Below are 18,929 nucleotides of genomic sequence, written 5' to 3' on the forward strand. Positions count from 1 at the left end.
CGAAGAAAGAGCAGGCTGGATGCTTTTGGATGTATCTTGAAAGTGGTCCTGGATAATTTTATTTTTTAACAGTGAAAGGGTTTTTTAAAAGATGAAGGACTTCAGGAAAATGATTAAGTTGATTGAAAATTATCACTTTTAAATTATCAATTTGATTACATGACAGTAGGATTCTTCCCAACAAAAACACTGGAAATGGGAGAGAGATGCTGCTGAGACTATAAGCTATTCCAAGCCCTGGAGAGTTTTTAGAAGGCCATAATAAAATATGATTGAATTTTTTTTTCTTGAGACACTTTCAACGCCATTTACAAATATTCCAGGAGTGTTCATCCTTGGGCACCCTTTTGTGCCTTCTCCAAAGTGGTGACACAGCTCAGCCTCTCCTGACCCCTGCAGCAGAGGGAGTGATGCCCTCTACTAGAAATGTTCTTTTTCTAAGCAACGCCATCCACTGAAACTTGGGGAAAATTAGGAAAACTTTCAAATAGCTGAGGTGTTTGCAATAATCTCCATTTCCAAGTCAGGCCGTGCCATCCAACACTCACTCAAAAGGGGAATTCACTGAAACAGCAGCTCCTGATGAGTTTTTGAGCAAGGCAGCCCCTGGCAATGCCCAAAGTGAGCTTTGCTATGCTCAGCTCCTCTGCTTAATGGCACAGGAGATGCTGCAGGTCAAACAAATATTTGAATTTCTTCCCCCAGCCCTATTTAAAACAATGATGCAAAATGCTTGAAGCCATGCAAAGAGATTCACATAAAGGGACTCTTGAATCAGAGACTCCCACCTCAAACCACACCAACCCACCAGGAAAGGGAAGGTACAGCACTGCTTGTGCCCAGCCTTTACACCTCCCCTGTCTCTCCTGAGAAGCCTGAGTGGTTTTTTCATTTCCAAGGAGCTGTCCTGGATAACGAGGCAATGATTAAAACCTGCCTGCCTGAGAAACAATGGAGAGGTTGAAACACAAATAGAAACAGGAGGAGATGTTCTTCATTTTGGTGCTGCATTTCCCAAGCTCAGTAAAAGGAAGTTCAAATGACCAGAGTTTGAGCTGGTTGCAAGAAAAGCATTTGAGGACATTTAATTTTCAGGGGACTTTGGGAAGTGCTGAGTGTGGTCTGTCACCGGTGCAAGGCTCACTCCTGCAGGACCTTACCCTTTGCAACCATAAAACATGAGAGCAAATCCTTTTTGCTGTAAATGTCAGCTTCAATACTTAGCAAGGGCACGTGTGAGCAGCAGGGAGCAAAAGCCTTGGAGCAGCATTTTCTCCCGGATCTGCTGTTTTTCCAAGCAGGAGGTCACGTCCTCACTAAGCACTTGCTCAACTCCTAAATATTTTCATGTCTGAATCTGACCCAGATGCAAAATATGACAACTCAGCTCCTGCACCGTTATTAAAACAGCTGATTTGGAGCAGTGGGGTTGGCAAAACAGCTTTCAAAGCTGAACTCCAGGCACTCACTCCCTGAGCGTAGGAAATGGCTGGGAAGCTGCAAGTGGGGAATTTAAGGGCACAGCTGATGTTTTGAATTTGTACCAAGCCAGCTTCTGCAGGGACTCCCTGGAAATTCCAGCATCTGCAGGGACTCCTTGGAAATTCCAGCATCTGCAGGGACTCCTTGGAAATTCCAGCATCTGCAAGGGCTCCCTGGAAATTCCAGCTTCTGCAAGGGCTCCCTGGAAATTCCAGCATCTGCAAGGGCTCCCTGGAAATTCCAGCTTCTGCAAGGGCTCCCTGGAAATTCCAGCATCTGCAGGGGCTCCCTGGCAATTCCAGCATCTGCAGGGACTCCCTGGAAATTCCAGCATCTGCAAGGGCTCCCTGGAAATTCCAGCATCTGCAAGGGCTCCCTGGAAATTCCAGCATCTGCAGGGACTCCCTGGAAATTCCAGCTTCTGCAAGGGCTCCCTGGAAATTCCAGCATCTGCAAGGGCTCCCTGGAAATTCCAGCTTCTGCAAGGGCTCCCTGGAAATTCCAGCATCTGCAGGGACTCCCTGGAAATTCCAGCTTCTGCAAGGGCTCCCTGGAAATTCCAGCATCTGCAGGGACTCCCTGGAAATTCCAGCATCTGCAGGGACTCCCTGGAAATTCCAGCTTCTGCAAGGGCCCCCTGGCAATTTCCCTGCGTGTTCCAAGAGTCCCAGCCCTGGCCTGGCCTGCTGCCAGCCCCTCTCCCATCCCAGGCTCCTCAAAGAGTTCCAAGCCATGGGAATTCCATGCTCCCTTCCCAGAGGAATGAGATCACTCCTGCACAGCAGCAGCCTCCAAAGGGCTGAAGGAATAACGATCCATGTGTGAGGAATGCACCTTCCTGAGTGTATTTGTTTTGGTTTAGGGTAAATTTGGGAGAAAGCATTTCAATTTTTTTTTTTGAATAATAAATTTAAGTGTTTTTTTGTTTTAATTGGTTTAGGAAAAGATTTTTTTTGGAGAAAAGTGGAAAAAACTTTATTTAACAATTAAAGTATTTATAAGCACAAAAAATTAATTTAATAATATGAAACAATAAAACTTCACTACCAGAATAAAAAAGCTATCTGTAAAAATCCACCATGTAAATACCCATGTTGCCAAAAAGCATCTTGGGATGGAAATGCACCCAGGTCTGAGACTTAATGTAAGATCAGCACCAGGACCTGGAGCTCTGACGGGTTTGGGGGATATGGCTCAGTTGTTTGACACAGATCATCAACAGCTGAGCAGATCCCAATTGCACACTTTAGAGCTCATGGTATCACTGTAATCCCTCACTCTGTGATCAATAAATGATGTTATTTGATGTTTTCTACAGAGCAGCCCAACAATTGCCCAGGAAAATGACAGGAAACCAAGAGACAGGGCTCACACACATCTGCCTGTGCTGCTCTGCTGAGCAGACAGAGGCAGAAACACCTCACTGCCATCACTAAAATGAATTTTAAATACAGCCATGAATGAGGGGCTTTTAGCTCGCATCAGAAATTTAATAACAAAAGCCCCATTAAAAGCCTGCAGGTAGTTTTACATTCATGTCCAACATAGCGGGCCAGATCAGGCTTTCATCTCCTCTTTCAAGGTTTACAGGCACTGAGCTATCACACATATTCACAATGTCATTTTATCTGTATTTCTGATGTCTTATCTTGTTATACCTCTGCAGAAGCCGTGGGATCAGCTAAATCATGAGAACAGTTTTCCTTTTTTTTTTTTTTTCCCTTTTTTTTTTCAGATGATTCAAAGATTTCGAGCTCAGCACTTCTCAAATCATTTCATGGAGCACTCATTGAGGCACAGAAAATGGAGCAAATGCAACTGTGGGCAAAGCAATGTAAGTGGAGCAGAGCACAGCCAGGAAAACCAACTGCACTGCCCAGTGTGGGGTTTGGGATTCCCTGAATCCAGTCCCAGGCCAGGCTGGATGGACTTGGAGCAAACTGGGATTAGTGGAAAGGTGTCCTTGCCCACGGAACTGGATGGGTTTAAGATCCCTTCCAACCTAAACCATTCTGGCATTCCAAGTGCTGCAAACAAGCACATGGGAAAAAAAAAAATAATAATAATATCACATGGTGGCAGTTTCTCAGGATTCATAAATAATACTGGAAGCACCAGGCTTTTTTTTTTTTTTTTTTTTTTTTTTTAATAAATCTCAGCTACTCAGTGTTATGGTTCATATTACTGTAATGGGAGGCTGGCACCTTCCTGGTGATCCCAAATACAGAAGCATCCCATCCTGTGGGTCCCACCGCTGGGAGCAGGGAAGGCAGAGACCTGTCCTAGAGCCCTTTCCTACACACCCAGCATGGTTTGGAATGGAAGGGACCTCAAATCCCATCCCATCCCACCCCTTGCCATGGGCAGGGACACCTTCCACTGTCCCAGGCTGCTCCAAGCCCCAAAGTCCAGCCTGGCCTTGGGCACTGCCAGGGATCCAGGGGCAGCCACAGCTGCTCTGGGCACCCTGTGCCAGGGCCTGCCCACCCTGCCAGGGAACAATTCCTGCCCAGTCTCCCATCCAGCCCTGCCCTCTGGCAGTGGAACCCATTCCCTGTGTCCTGTCCCTCCATCCCTTGTCCCCAGACGCTCTCCAGCTCTCCTGGAGCCCCTTCAGGCATGGAAAGGGCTCCCTAGGTAAGGATGAGATGAGAGTAGAAATCCTGAGTGGAATGGGGACTACAATTACACTGGAAGCTGTGTATGGAAAGCAATTTGAGCCCTCAGGAGAAGTGATTGTTTTCTACAGGAAAGAAGAAAAAGGGTTTGTTTTGGTGGCTCAGCTGTGGGTGAGATGGAGGTGTCAGCAGCAGCTTTAGAGTTATGGCTGCCCTGAGTTTTTTACTTTAAGTGGGATTAAATTCTTTCACTTCACAGTTGGGTGATTGAATTTCATCTTCCAATGTGTCACAGTTTCTGTCCTGGGGTCAGCTGAATCCCCTGGGCAGTTTTTGGGTATCACACTCACTAACAGGGAGTTGGCAGGGAGAACAATGAATATTCACTCAGAACATCCACCCTCTACTCCTCCCCTCTCCCTGCAGTTAAAACAACCAGCATTTCCAAGCCTTGGAGCTCCCCCCATAAATCCTGGGAAGCTTTTTTGGTGAATGGGAAGAAACTTCTTTATCTGGCAACACCTTTGCCAGCCCCGCCGAGACAATTTGACAGCAGGGACACAACGCTGTCCCACCTCCTGCCCTGGTGCTCCCCTCTGGGTCCCAAATCTCTTCCTGCCAAACCTTCCCCGTGTGCCAGCACCAGCAGCACACCTGCCCTTCATCTCTCACTGGCTCTACATCTCCCTCCTTCCTTTCCCTTACAAATTGTTGGATGTAAAAGTGAGGCCTGAGCTCGCAGGAGCTGCTGAGGTACAGCCAAGCAGAACTGGACTGGCAGGGAGCTGCAGTGCTGGGAAAGCCACAAATGATCCCACACCTCTTTCCAGCAGGTCCAAAATCCCTGGCTCTCTGTAGCAGCAGAACCACTCAGGTTTATTTGTAATGCATTTTGTTCAAGTGCCTCCCTGTTATTTAAGTCAGCCAATAACAGCAGGACAAAAATAGCCCAACTTCCAGTGGTGTAACCCTTAAAACTGTTTAGATAAATTCTCAGGACAGCTCCAAAAAATGTGCTGGACAACCAAATTACACCGCCAGAGGTGCAGGGAAATGTTTTAATGCTGCCTTTGCCTCGATCTCACCCTTCCAAAGTTGGCCAAGGTTTCTGGTTAAAGCACTGAGCCAGCACTCCATGGAGCTCCAAGCCTGGGATCAGCAGAGCATTCCCAGCAGCTCCTGAGAGAAGGATTCCCAGCCATGCCAAAGGAATGGCTCATTTTTCCAAGGCCCAGACCATCAAGTGCTCCCACACATGCAGCTGGAATGGCCATGCACATGGAGGCATCCACGTTGCATTTCTGCTCCCTCTGGGATTTGTTATCCTAGGGATGATTTCTGCTGCAGTTTTGCTTCTCAGGACAGCCCCAATTCCATAAAACGAGGAGGACAGCCTCAATTCCATAAAATGAGGAGGACAGCCTCAATTCCATAAAACGAAGAGGACAGCCCCAATTCCATAAAACAAAGAGGACAGCCTCAATTCCATAAAATGAGGAGGACAGCCCCAATTCCATAAAATGAAGAGGACAGCCTCAATTCCATAAAACGAGGAGGACAGCCCCAATTCCATAAAACGAGGAGGACAGCCTCAATTCCATAAAACAAAGAGGACAGCCTCAATTCCATAAAACGAGGAGGACAGCCTCAATTCCATAAAACAAAGGGGACAGCCCCAATTCCATAAAACGAGGAGGACAGCCTCAATTCCATAAAACGAGGAGGACAGCCTCAATTCCATAAAACAAAGAGGACAGCCTCAATTCCATAAAACGAAGAGAACAGCTCCAATTCCACAAACAAATACAGCTGTTGGAAGGGCAGCCCACTTCAGAGGCCCTGACCTTTCCCCACCAAGGCTTCCATGTGACATCTGCCCCAGCTCATTGTCACATGCAAAGGTCAGATGAGCAAGGGGAGAGCACAGAGATTATTACCTCAATAAAGCAACCTGGCTTTCAAAGGTCATTTCACGTATCCCTGGTGGGTGACAGAGCATCCCCAGTGCTCCTTCTCCAGAGGGAAGCAGCCACCCAGTCTGCGTGGTGTGGTCTCTGTGTGAATAATTCAGGTCTGCGAACAAACAGCAACTCCCCCTCAAGAAGCAAAGCCACATTTAGCATTTACCTCCACTTAGGGACATCACCCTGCACGCTCTCTTGCTGGGCTCTCACATTTTCAAATGATTTCTGAGATGTTTTCTAATTCCATCCCTATTTATTACAGCAATCAGGAAAATCTGATAGAGCTGGGTACAAACTACCAGTGGCTTCAGGATGGAATGACAAATTATTTAAGGCTGAACGCTGGGAAAAGCAAAACCCTCCAGCAGAAAGAGAAAAAGCTTTTCCATATTAGAGGCTGAATAATGCCACCTAAAATCTCATTTTTTCTGAACAGCAAAGGTTCCAGCTCACACAAACTGAACAGGTATCAATGATCAGTTATTGTTTCCACACAGCCCTCACTAGGGACGAGAAAGGTTTTAATTATTTACACAGCTTAAAAGAAATTATTGCAACCTCTGCTTTTTTTAGCCCTGAGGAGCTTTTTGCCAGCTTTTTGCACATCCCACGGGATTTCTCCTCAGTCTGGCACCATGGATGGCCGAGGCAAAAGCTGCTTCCAGATGGTCCCTAATTTAGGGAACAAGGGACACAGAGGGGGATGGAGCCCTCAGCACAGCTCCCTGATGCTGCAAAGCCAGCAAATGCTGTCTCTTGCAGGAAAAATGACATTCCATGCCTTGGTGGATTATTTCAGCCCAAGTTCTCCAGCCCAGCACCAAGTCAGACCCTCACTAAATCTTCCTCTTGAACTGGCAGCTCTCATTTTGGAACCCTAACTCTGCCCATTTTCCTTCTGGTTAAAATTTTCTTGGCTTGTCTCTGCTGTATTTCTAAACAAAATAAAACCATCCTTCCCTAATGCCCAGGGTTGCTCTGGCCACACAACCCCAGTGCTGGCTGGATGTCCAACAACAGGTTGGACAGAGCCCTGCAGGGGCAGCACCTGCAGGCAAAGCTTTCCCAAGCTTTTCCATGACACCAAAACAGGAATTTCCATGAAGATAAACTGGTTTCTGCTCCTTTTTACAGAGCTGAAGGGCAAATCTAGGCTCAGTATGTTTATGGAGATGTTTCCTCATCCTCAGTGGATCAAGACTGTGACCATCACTTTGACCCACACATAATAAAGTCACAACAACCAAGCCTCATTTCTGGATCCATGGGTGATGGGAACTTTCCTGTCTTTCCTCTTACCCTTTATTTCTTTTCCTTCTTTTCCTTAGATATCTTTGTACTTTTATACTATTTCATTTCCATGGGTATATAAAAATATAACCACCCTCTGCAGCGAAATTAAGTCAATTCATTCCTGGGATGCTTTTTTTATGAATAAATGGAGTGAGAGAGGGGGTGTAAGGTGAAAAAAGAGACATCTCAGGGACTGAAAAAGGGGACTAGGAAAGGGACCAAAACAAAAGGTTTGGATAGAGTCATTCAGGTTGGAAAAGAGCTCTCAGGTCTTTGAGTGCAATTGTTAATGAAGGTCTCCATTAAAACACAGTTTCAGAAAGATAAAGAGCTCCTGGCAGGAGCTGCAAGGACACGGAAAGGCATCACACACTAAATAAAGGTCCCTGTCCCCTCGAGCCCTGGGATAAACAGCCAGTTTTGGCTGTGAGTATCCAGACATTCCCCCAGGGCTGCAGCACAGCTGGATGGAGAAAAAACCAAGGGAAAAGTGCAGTCAGAACAACCTCTACCTGCAGAGAGCCTGGAGCAACAGCACAAAGGCACCGGAGTCCAGGCTTCAGCTGGGGCTCAATCCCAAACCCTGCTGCCACAGGACATCGGCACTGGGAGCCAGCTGGGAACGTGATGGTGTTGGAACCCTTGAGACTGAGAATTTCAGACTTTCTGTGCTGACAGGCACTGACCCCCAAGAGAACACTGCATTGACCTGAGGCTGTGGAACAGGCTTCCAAAACTGAGTGACAGCACTGGGATTGTGGGTGTGGAGTTTGAATAGAAGTGTGCAATATCACAGGATAGAAAACTTGGAGTTTAAAGTTTTAGAATACACTAATATATATAAGGCGAGATGGAAGATTTAGGGCGTAGGCTGAGTCCTTCTTTTTCACCTCCTTTTTCATGGGTTTGGGTAGTGTTTTGTAATTGGATAAGAAGTCCATATTGTGGATCACAAGTGTTTGGTTATTGGGTTAAAAGTAAAAATAATCTAGGTGTCATCTTGTAATTGGACAGTTTGTGCTTAAAAGACCTTGGAAGGAGTTCAAGACAGAGCCAGTTTTCACTTTGTTAGCTAGAACTCACAGCTTGTGAGACTGTACTGTAGGTAAGAATTAACAAACATCTGAGTCCGAACACGAACTGTGTCTCCTGGGCATTTCATCCCAGCTCTAACAACAGAAGAGGAGAAGATAACAAACCCACATGATGGGAGCACTGGGACAGGGCTGTGCTCGGCTGGGCACAGGCAGGCAGCTCCAGCTGTCCCAGCCGGGTGGCGAGGGACACCTGGGCGGTGTGGCTGTGCCACAGCTGTGCCGTGGGAAGGAGGCACCACCTGGAGAGGAATCCCTCCACCCTCAGGAAGGGTTCAACAACTGCACAGGACCAAGGCCAGCAGCTCCCGGGCTGGGAGGAGGGATTGGTGTTCCTGGAGCAAAGGGGTCACTGAACCTCGCCCCACTTGGCACCACCAGCTGCAGCAGGAACCTCCCCCCTGTGTCCTCCTGGATTTATGGAAGCTGCTGGAGTGCCTCCATCTGGGAGCAACCTACGCTGAGTTAATCCTGATTATTTGGGCATCCCCTTCATGCCCTAAATGCCAGCGTGGCTGGGCCTGGCACTGGGACACAGTGCTGTTCTTCTGGACTCCCTTTTCCTAAAAGCAGCAAGCAAATTTGCCTCTCTCCTTCCCCTTTTAGGAGGCAACTATAATATTCATTAGTTAATTAATTCATTAAGTCATGTGAATATATTCGAGGAGTAGAATGTTGTAATTCATATTATAGTCTGCATAATCCTATGATTAAAATTATAGCCTACAACTAAAATCTTGGTCTCACAGTCTGCAATTGCTGATTTAAGAGAGGGAACACAAAGGATGGACTTTAAAGGGAACTGCCAACCCCAAGCTGACAAAAAAGCAGAAAAGAGCCTTTAAAATAAGAACAAACCCAATAAATAGCTCAGCTCCTCCAGGCCTGGAGGACAGATGGACACATGGAAAGATATTCCAAGCCTGTAACTCCTGCCTAACGTCCTCTCAGCCATGCCCTGAGCTCTGTGACTCCAAGGATGTGCTACAGCATGGACACAGGAAAAAATCTCCAGTGCCACTAATTTTGTAGGCATTTACAGTCCTGGAATGGTTTGGGTTGGAAGGGGCCTCAAAGCCCATCTCATTCCAGCCCCCTCCACCTCCCCTAGACCAGTCCTGCCCAAGCCGGCCTTGGTCCTGCTGATCCACTTGATCCACGGGATGCATCCCAAGGCCTCTTCCCAGCCTGCAATGAGCTCTGAGAAGGAGGTGTGAGCTAAAAAAAGAGGAGCAGAAACATTCCATGGGATTTGCGTGAAGCCTCACAAACCTGCCCCTGTTTCATGTTCCGAGTTCTTCCCTATCACAAACCTCCCCTCGGAAAAAAGTGAGCCCTTGAAGGACAATTAGCTGGAGCTAATTAACTGCTGCTTGGAAAGGAATCCGGGTTAAACTTGCTGCCAAGGAGACTTTTCTCCCAAGGAGTTTTGCCTCGCGGGGTAACTCTGGAACACCAAAACTTTCTGGAAGGTCTCACAATTCTTCTGGGATCTCTCTCCAAGGAACTTCACATTTTCTCCCTCCTTTATCCACCTTTCTGCTGGTTTGCAAGGAGCCCAGAAAACAGGAATACGGATTTTGACTGCCAAATACCCTATTTTTCAATAGGGCATTCCTTTTTTTGGATGTTTTTCCTGGCAGACAACACTGATCCCTCCTGCTCTGTGCGAGGCAAAATGTCAAGATGTGACAATAATGTCACTGTCACCCCTGCTCTGCAGTGACAGGCCTCCAGCACAGGCCTCTGACTTTGAAGATAAAAAAGTTGCTCTCCAAATTAATGGGTTCAGCCCTTTAGGGAACAATTCCTCCATCAGCAGGGCCTTGCCCTTCCATTGGGATGAAACACTTGGCATAAGAAGGAAAGGACTGGAGAAGATAAAAGCTCAAAACTGTGAAGGTCAAAACCCAGTGGCTCCCAAAAGGAAGAGTTGCTTCCAAAGAGGTCCCAAACTGCAGCCTCCCCCACACTGTACAGCACATCCTAAAATTCCCTGAACTGTCCTCAAAATCTTCTCAATCTGCATCCCCAACGTTCCTGGGGTAATAAATACTCCAGAATAGAGCTCAAAATTATGGGAAGGGCATGTTTTTCTTGGTGCTGATGGGTTGTGGTGACACCTTCAAAACCCTTCTGTGACCATGACATCGTTTATGACCCAACCCAAAATTCCCCAGTTTTATTCCCAGTGTGTTCTTCCCTTCTGCTCCCATGGAAATCAATATAACCCAAATAGGAACACTCAGAGATTAATATAAAATAACAACTGAATAACCCTGGGATACTTGGGACCATTCTGTGTGAAGCATTCCATGCCCCAAATCCCCTTTTTTGGGAGATGGTAAAGGAAGCTGATAGTCTCCCAGCTTTTTAATTGGGTCAATAAGAATTTAAGGAATTTAACCTTTTTAATGGAACTTCTTTATAAGAAAGAAGCTTACATTTGATCTGAGGCCAGGAATGATTATTCCAATCTAAAATGCAACCCTTTTAATATCTTTAATTAGGTATAATATTTCAAATATCACTCAAAGATAAGAAAAGAGAAATCTGTGGGTATTGTGCAGGATTAACAAGTTTTGCTCATGAACTGAAGATTTTTGAGATGGATCTTAGTTTCTGAAACAAACCAAAAGTTATTTTTAATCAATACTTAATCAGGAATTCTCACTATCCCTCCACAGAGGTGTCCAATACCTCTAGCAGACACATTCCAACCCCTCTGGTTTAATGAGAAGTTTCTATGTATAACTTAATTGGAATCTGCAATTTAGGCAGTCACTTGGAGCATTTGACTTTGAGAAAACACTTCTCCCCTTTCCTAATGTGCTATTGAAAAAAATACCCATAAAAGCAAAATAATTGAGAAGGAGGAAAAGCAAAGAAATGTTGTACGGAACAAATTTAATTTTCAACAACTTCTGCCTTTGAATTGTGTTTGGTTGATACTGAGCACCTCCTGAAGCAGAACAGGATCTTCTTGAAAAGCTTTAATCATTGGGATAGAATCAGAGCTCAAAGATTACAGATTAAAATCAAATTGCAGCTCAAGGAAGAATAAAAAGTGGGGGTTTTAAAACTATTTTAATCTAATACTCTACAGCTCTCTTCTGAAAGGAATGAATGTTTATTGTGGACTTCAAATTAATATATTGCTTCACATCATGGCAGCTCCAGTTTTTACCATCAAATGACAAATTCCACTGCCCATCCTTTGTCTCAAAACATGTTTGGCTTTGCAAAGTATCTGAGAAAGGTCAGAGTTTTCTACAGAAATGAAATGTCTTCAACAACGATTCCCTCAACAATTCCCTCTAGTGCAATCCCAAGATCTGGGGTTTCTCACCTCACAATATTTCAAGAGGATTTCTGGAAGATCCACTGGATTCAAATATTGTGATGGAGCAGGACCTTGGGACAACCTGGCTGTGAGCACTGACCAGAGGAGAACCATCTCCATATTCATGGGGAGAACCGGGGAGACACGAGGAGGAAAATTCCTCCATCCAGAGGAGCAATCTGTTTGGTATTATTGCATGGAGAACAAGGAGAGGGTTTTTGGGAATTCCAGGGGTGCACCACCAACAAACACAGGTCTGAGACTCGATGCTGAGCACTTACTTTGCTTTTGCTTCTGCATCCTCGTAGGCTTTGTTGGAGACGTCGTCCAGGCCCCCGATCAGGTGCTTGAAGGAGCTGTAAAGACAGAGGGACACTTTGAGAGGAAAACCACAGAAACACCAAGGCTGGAAAACACCCTGGAGATCATCCAGTCCCACCAGCACTGCCAGGTCCACCACTGAACCTGGAGAGATTCCACCTGGGAGCCAGGAAATCCAGTGTGGCTTTTCGGCAGCAGTCAGGGCTGGATCTCCACGCTGGTGACCCACCAGGCCCAGGCCTCAGAAATGCTGGAGATGCAGAAACCAATGCCAAGAAGATCCAAAACGATTTATCCAGCCCCCTGAAATGGCTGCTGAAGGTTCTCACCCTCCAGGAGAAGTTTCAGAGTAAATGTGCCAATGTGGCTGGTGGTGGCATCTCAACCATCTCATCCCTGTCCTCCAAATCCCTCTGCTTCCAAAGAGACATTTCCATTTCTGGATCCCAGCTTTCTCATTGTTACAGAAAAAGCACCCAAAAACACATCAAAGGGGGTTCCAACGGAAAGAGAGGGAATTCAGGTTGGATATTGGGCAGGAATTGTTCCCTGGCAGGGTGGGCAGGCCCTGGCACAGGGTGCCCAGAGCAGCTGTGGCTGCCCCTGGATCCCTGGCAGTGCCCAAGGCCAGGCTGGACTTTGGGGCTTGGAGCAGCCTGGGACAGTGGAAGGTGTCCCTGCCCATGGCAGGGGTGGCACTGGATGATCCTTAATGTCCCTTCCATTCCAAACCATTCTGGAATTCCATGAAAAACTAGAAATTAGTAACTGAAATCAGTGAATGCCTTCAAACAAAAATATTCCAGGTGAAAAGCTACTTTCTACTATCCAGTTCCAGTATTCCCAGTGGGTCGGTCACACGCAGGTTTTCCTTTTCCCAAGGAAGAAAAATTTGAAAAGATGAACTGCTGCAAACCAGAGTCTCCTGACTCATGTCTCTGCCACAAAGTCACAGCCTCACAAATGGAAATTCTGCAATTCTTCTGTGCTCCTGACATTCCTGAGGCATGAAACACAGAGCTCAAGAACAGGAATTGCTCTAAAAAAAAACAAGAATGGAAACACTGAAAAAAAAAAGAAAGAAAAAAACTTAAAATCCCCATTGAGGGCCACATTTCTGACTTCAGGAACAAGAAGGGGATATTTAATATGGCCCTTTCTCAAGGAGGATTTGTAGGATCAAAGAGAATGAGTGGCACTGAGCAGGTGAGGGAAATCCAGGGCAGCTGGGGAAACGCAATGTCCTGCCAGGCACGGGGTGAGGCCGGGGAGACTCTGTGTTCCTGGGACAGGAGTGGTGGGACCCAGGGTGGATCAGACACACTGACAGTGCCAGGAGGGTCCTTCAGGAGATGCCTGACCCTGTGGAATGTTCCCCATGGAGTGTGGAGAGTGGAGACAGCACTTAGAGCAGAACCAAGGGAGGCACAGTTATCCTGGTGGGAAAATCCGGATTTTCCCCATCACCGTGGGGCAGGAGGTGACAACTGGGAGAGGGGGCTTGGATCTGGAGCTGCTGTGAGGGCTTTTCCAGAGGAGTTCTCCTCCCCAGGGCTATTCCAGGGCTGTGTGCACACAATCCTGTGCTCTGGGATGGCCCTGCTGGAGCAGGGAGGTGCCACCAGGTGCTCACTGTGGGCCCTTCCAAACTGACCCATCCTGGGATTCTCTGCTGGGAATTACAGCTCAGGAAATGCCCTCTGCCCACACCAATTTACCCAGTCTTCCACTCCACTTAATTCAGTATATTTTAAACCCTACAATCAGAGATATCATTTATGCAGCACAGGGAGAGCAAATTAATTAATTCATTAATGAGGAAGAGGACGCACAAACCCTTTTGCTCTCACATAAACTCTTGTTAGTGGTTTTTAATCAGTCTGGTAATTATTAGTATTTTTTAATATTAGGATGTGTTAATAACGGGAGTAACCTTTCAACCCCAAATTCCCTGCTCAGCAGGGAAAACAGGAACAACTCAGCTCCTTCAACACCTCAAGTTTTATCTTCCTGCTGCAGGGAATGTGCCACGGGATGAAGCCAAACCTTGCAAGGGGACAGTGAAAGCAAAGCAAGATTGGGGTGTTAATTCCTAATTGCACCCCAAACAGGTATTTAGGCAATTAATTAACACAGTAACACCATTCTGGAAGGCCATACGACATCACCTAAGGCCTAAATTGTGATTTAGGCTTGGTTTGCTTAGGAACATGTGGCAGGGTTAAATTCTCCCCTTTTTTTTCTGGCAATGCAAATAAATCTTTTCCAGTGAAACAGCAAAGAAGAAAAAGTCACTGAAAGGAGCAACGACAGTTTCTCTAAGCCCCTTAATTTTTATTAAAAATTTTAAGCCAGACTTAGCACTGGGCAAGCTATCAAAGTTCACTTCAGTCCCTTTTTTATTGCCCATCTCAACAGTCTCGGCTCAGTCCCAACCTCCTCCAGAATTCAATCAGAAACTGCTCAGGGTTTTTTTCTCCTCATGGTCTTTTCTCTTCATTTTTTCTATTCTCTCCTCATAACCAATTTTCTCCATGGATAAACTTTGCTCCGACTGGGAGAAACAGCGAAGCAGCAAACCCTAAAATCTCCACTGAAAGAGCTCGGCTCAGCTTATATGGGGTCAGTCATGCCAGGATAATACTTTTTTATTTCATTTTTCTCCAATTTCCCTTGCCAGGAGGGCCGATCCAATAACCTTTGTTGACACCTCACAGCTCTCCCTGATAAAACATAAAACCCAGGCTTTGAAACACAGACAAAAAATGGGAAATGCAAAGTGGAAAAGCAGAAAATAGCTAAAATATTTAAAACGTTGCCTTAAAAAAAGTTCATCCTCTTGATATGTGTGGCTGAAGAAGACAAGAAGCTGGAAAAACAGCATTTAGTGGAAATTCCAGGTAGTTCTGCAACTCTCTGTCAGCAGCAGCTGTGCCTTGAGTTTTCCTGGCTCTGGTCCATCCGCTCCTCTCTCTCCATTTGCATGAGGCAATTTTGTCCTCCCAATACCCACAGTGTTGCTAAATCTCCAGGCTCCAGGAAAACATTGTTGGCACCATAAATAAATTATATGGAGGGGAAAAAAATCCCATATAAATAAAAGATGAACCTGAATCAACCTTGGTGTAAATATTCCAACAGTTCAGGAGCAGCCACGAACACTTTCAAACACTTTCTCAGTTTCAAGAGATAGGTGTGAAAAAAAAATCATTATGAAGTTGCACCAACTTGTCCCTGATGGTGCCAGTGATGTTCCAAATGTCAGGAATGAGTTTGGAGCCTTTCCCTCCTGTTTTCCCTCCATACAAAGGGGCTGCAAGTGAAGCCTGTGCATCTTTATTCAAACTGATCCACAGAACAGATGCTCGAGGCGTGTCTGCACCATTTTTATCAGAAGACCTTTTACAGACAAGCTCCTGAAGGACCAATCCATCAAATCCAGCACATATTTGTTAAGTTTTCCCCAACTGTACTTCTGGAACAAATCTAATAACCCCTCCAAGGAGCCTGGAAATTCACCACGATGAGCTCTGGCAAGGCCAAGCTCAGAACAGTTTGGAGGCAACACCACCCAGCAGCTCCCACAGTAACTTTTTTTCCCAGAGGATGAATTCCTGCAGTGTCACCAAAGGAAAAACTTCATTAACAACAACCATGATCTTGTAGGGTCAAGGCAAGTCCTAAAGAGAGAAAGTCCACAAATTGTAAAAAAATTAAAAGTACTTTGAAATAAAAATGCCTAAAAGCCCTCTGAGAGGTGCTGTAAAATATTGATGTGTGTCCCCAGGGTGGAGGTTTGAGCAGCAGGAAATGGTGCGGCTGCAATGAGCTCTGTGGCTCCTCAAGCATCCAAAGGCTTCTCCAAATTCCCTCAGATGGTCGGATATCCAGCTGGCCTTCACAATTCCCATGAACGCTGTGTGGATTTTGTTGAAGTCTCCAAGCTGACGCCTTGAGCCCAGGGCTGGGTCTGTGCTCCATGGCTGGCAGGAAGAATATTGGATAAATCAATCCCAACTCACCAGAGGGCTTGAGCACGGAGCCTACCCCATGCTGTGCCCCTTACAGGGTTGCCAGCCTCATCTCCTCAGCCTTGTCACCCTTTCCCTTCATTTTCTCCACTGGATTACGGTACCTCCTCTTCTGTGTTGAAATTTTGATGGTAATGGGAAATTCTTTGGAATTTTTTCTTTCTGAATTCCAAGTTCTTTCTTTCAAATACACCTGACCAGGTAGGACTACGCAAATTTTGGGGTTTATTTCCTGGCAGTCTTCTTCCTTGGGGGACCAAAATGAATGGTGCTCCCAATGGGAACCAAAGAATTCCTAGAAAAGTTTGAGTTGGAAAGGACCTTAAATCCTGCCCATCCCAGCCCCTGCCATGGGCAGGGACACCTTCCACTGTCCCAGGCTGCTCCAAGCCCCAAAGTCCAGCCTGGCCTTGGGCACTTCCAGGGATCCAGGGACAGCCACAGCTGCTCTGGGAATCTGTGCCAGGGCCTCTCCCACCCTCCCAGGGAAGAATTAGGAGCATTAAGGACCAAATCCCACTGAAATTCATTATTCCAGTAAAAAGAGCGACTCAAAAACACGACTGCAAGATGGAAACAATGTCACTGCTTTTAGTAACAAATATTTAAGTGGGAATGAAGTCCATGGGATGCATCAAATGTTTCCTGCAGGTTGTTTTCATTGTTAGATCAGGGTTTTGCTCATTCCTATGCCAGAAAAGGATGCTGGAAATGCACTTTGCAAAGCACACCTTCCTCAATGGGCAAAAATAGCTGTACTACTATTTGGGAGTCTTTGAGGTGTTTGGGGACTGGAAGAGCCCTCTTGTTTCACAAGGAAATTAAAAAGCGAGGCAGCACCAACATCATCTGGTAATTAAAGACCCATCATGACTCGAGTTTGACTTCCCTCATGGTATTTCCAACTCCCACTGCTTCAGCCCTGTAGCCATTTTATACACATTTTATAAATTCCAGGGATCCTTTCAGGCAAAGCATTCCCTCTTTTCATGCTTAAGCAATTCCCTTCTCAAACCCAGCTTGCCCAGAGCTTCTGGCTCATCCCTGAGATGGAGTTTCCCATATTATTCACCCCCAAACTATAAACTCTGCAGCAGCTAAAGCATTCCTAAAATTGCTGGGAATATTGGCAAATCCAGAGCCAGGCTCACGCCTCCCTTAGGAATAACTTCCTGTGGCACCAAGGTGTGGCTCTCTCTGTTAATGAGATGGGAGTGTGGCAGCTGGAACAATCTTTGGATGTCTTGGGAAGCCTTTCACAAGGAATTTGGAAGAGTTACCGTACTGCAGATAATTCCAGTGAGTGGTGTTGGTCAGTGAGACTGGAGTTCTCCAGGAATTCCGTGTGTTAAGGAAAAGGTCTTTTCCCATCCCTTGTTTTTTTAAACTGCAACACGAATTTTGCTGAGCTGCTTCACATAGGGACACCCACAGAGCATGGAAATTGCTGCTTCAGTGGTTCCATCTGATTAGGCAAAGAGCTTGTCTGGGAAAAAGGAAATATTTGGCAGCCTCAGTGAGTTGTGTCACCCCTCCTGCTGCATGGGACAGATTCCAGCTGCAGGGAACACCCGCTCCCTGCTCCCACTGCTGCCTTCTGTGTCACTTGGCATTCACAACCACCACCACAACCCAAAAGGTGTAAAATTCACCATGACTGGATATTAAAATAACAGGTCTTTTTCCTCACCAATTTCCCAGATTGCCACAAGTCCTGGTAGTTTACCTCCACATGAAATTTTGCTCCTGATGTTGTCATTCCTACAAAATGACAGCCTAAGGAGGAGCTGGGACACGAAATTCAGCACTGGCCAAGACACAGGACAGCCTGCTCTGAGCTATAAATAGGGACATCAATAGGGTCACTTTTCTTGCACTATAAATAAGGATTTTATAAATAGTGTTACTCTGCTAATTGCAGAGTGTTAATAGAATCTCTGGGGTAGATTAACCACAGCTTCATCAGTTTAAATTTAATTTGTACTTCCTTACTATTTCAAGGGCATTGTATGCTGAGGACAAGGCACGGGAGACAAGGAAAGGAAGAGTCTGGGAAATGATCAGCAGTGAGTGACTTGAATTCAAATAATTCAAGTTTTTAACTCTCACAGTGCAAACCAAAAATATCTGTTGCAAGAGTGTAAAAATAAAAAAGCATCCATTATGTGATGCTTTTTATTTCTCTGAATTAATGATTGCTAAATTTTGCTAATTATTTAAAGCATGGAGATTATTAAAATATTATCTTGCTAAGTAATCAAATTCTTCTTCCTCTCTTTGTCCCACAGCAGGAGAAGGGAGTTTTACCTGCCAGGCTGAGAAAGGACTCTCAGGTGTTCCCCACCTGTGTTCAGTGGACAGACCATAGGTTTAATAATGAATGGGTTTAATAATTAATAACGAATGAACATAAATCACAACTTATCAGGATTTCTGAAGGTATTCCCCAGCTCAGCCTTTACAGAACACTAGATTCCCAGAAATGGGGGCCTGTGAGAGAACTCAACACAAACCAGCTGTGGCACAGTGGGATTGAGGGGACGGAGATCAGCCCTAGAAGAGCACAGAACCCCATCCCTCACCAGAGCACAAGGGCTCCCAAATCCCTTCTAGGGATCCACAGGGATCATGGATCCAGCTCCTGGCCCTGCCCACACACCCCAACAATCCACATTGCTCTGAGAGCTCCTGGCCCAGAGGTGAGTCCCAGTCAAAAATCCAATGGATTTATTTTCCTTTCTAACATCAGCTTTTTTTTTCTCGTTATTCCATAGTTTCTGGCT

The 18,929-nt window shown here is 45.8% G+C and overlaps 1 protein-coding gene across 2 annotated transcripts in view; it reads right to left on the bottom strand.

Moving 5' to 3' along the window:
* PRKG1 (protein kinase cGMP-dependent 1) overlaps positions 1-18,929 on the bottom strand; it is a 373,799-nt gene that overhangs the window by 46,862 nt on the left and 308,008 nt on the right. For both annotated transcript variants that reach the window (XM_063406143.1, XM_063406142.1), the window contains exon 9: positions 12,076-12,150. In XM_063406143.1, the coding sequence (XP_063262213.1) occupies positions 12,076-12,150 (75 nt within the window). The remainder of the gene's footprint in view (positions 1-12,075; positions 12,151-18,929) is intronic.

This window comes from Prinia subflava, chromosome 9 (assembly GCF_021018805.1).
Source record: "Prinia subflava isolate CZ2003 ecotype Zambia chromosome 9, Cam_Psub_1.2, whole genome shotgun sequence".
Classification (NCBI taxonomy): domain Eukaryota; kingdom Metazoa; phylum Chordata; class Aves; order Passeriformes; family Cisticolidae; genus Prinia; species Prinia subflava.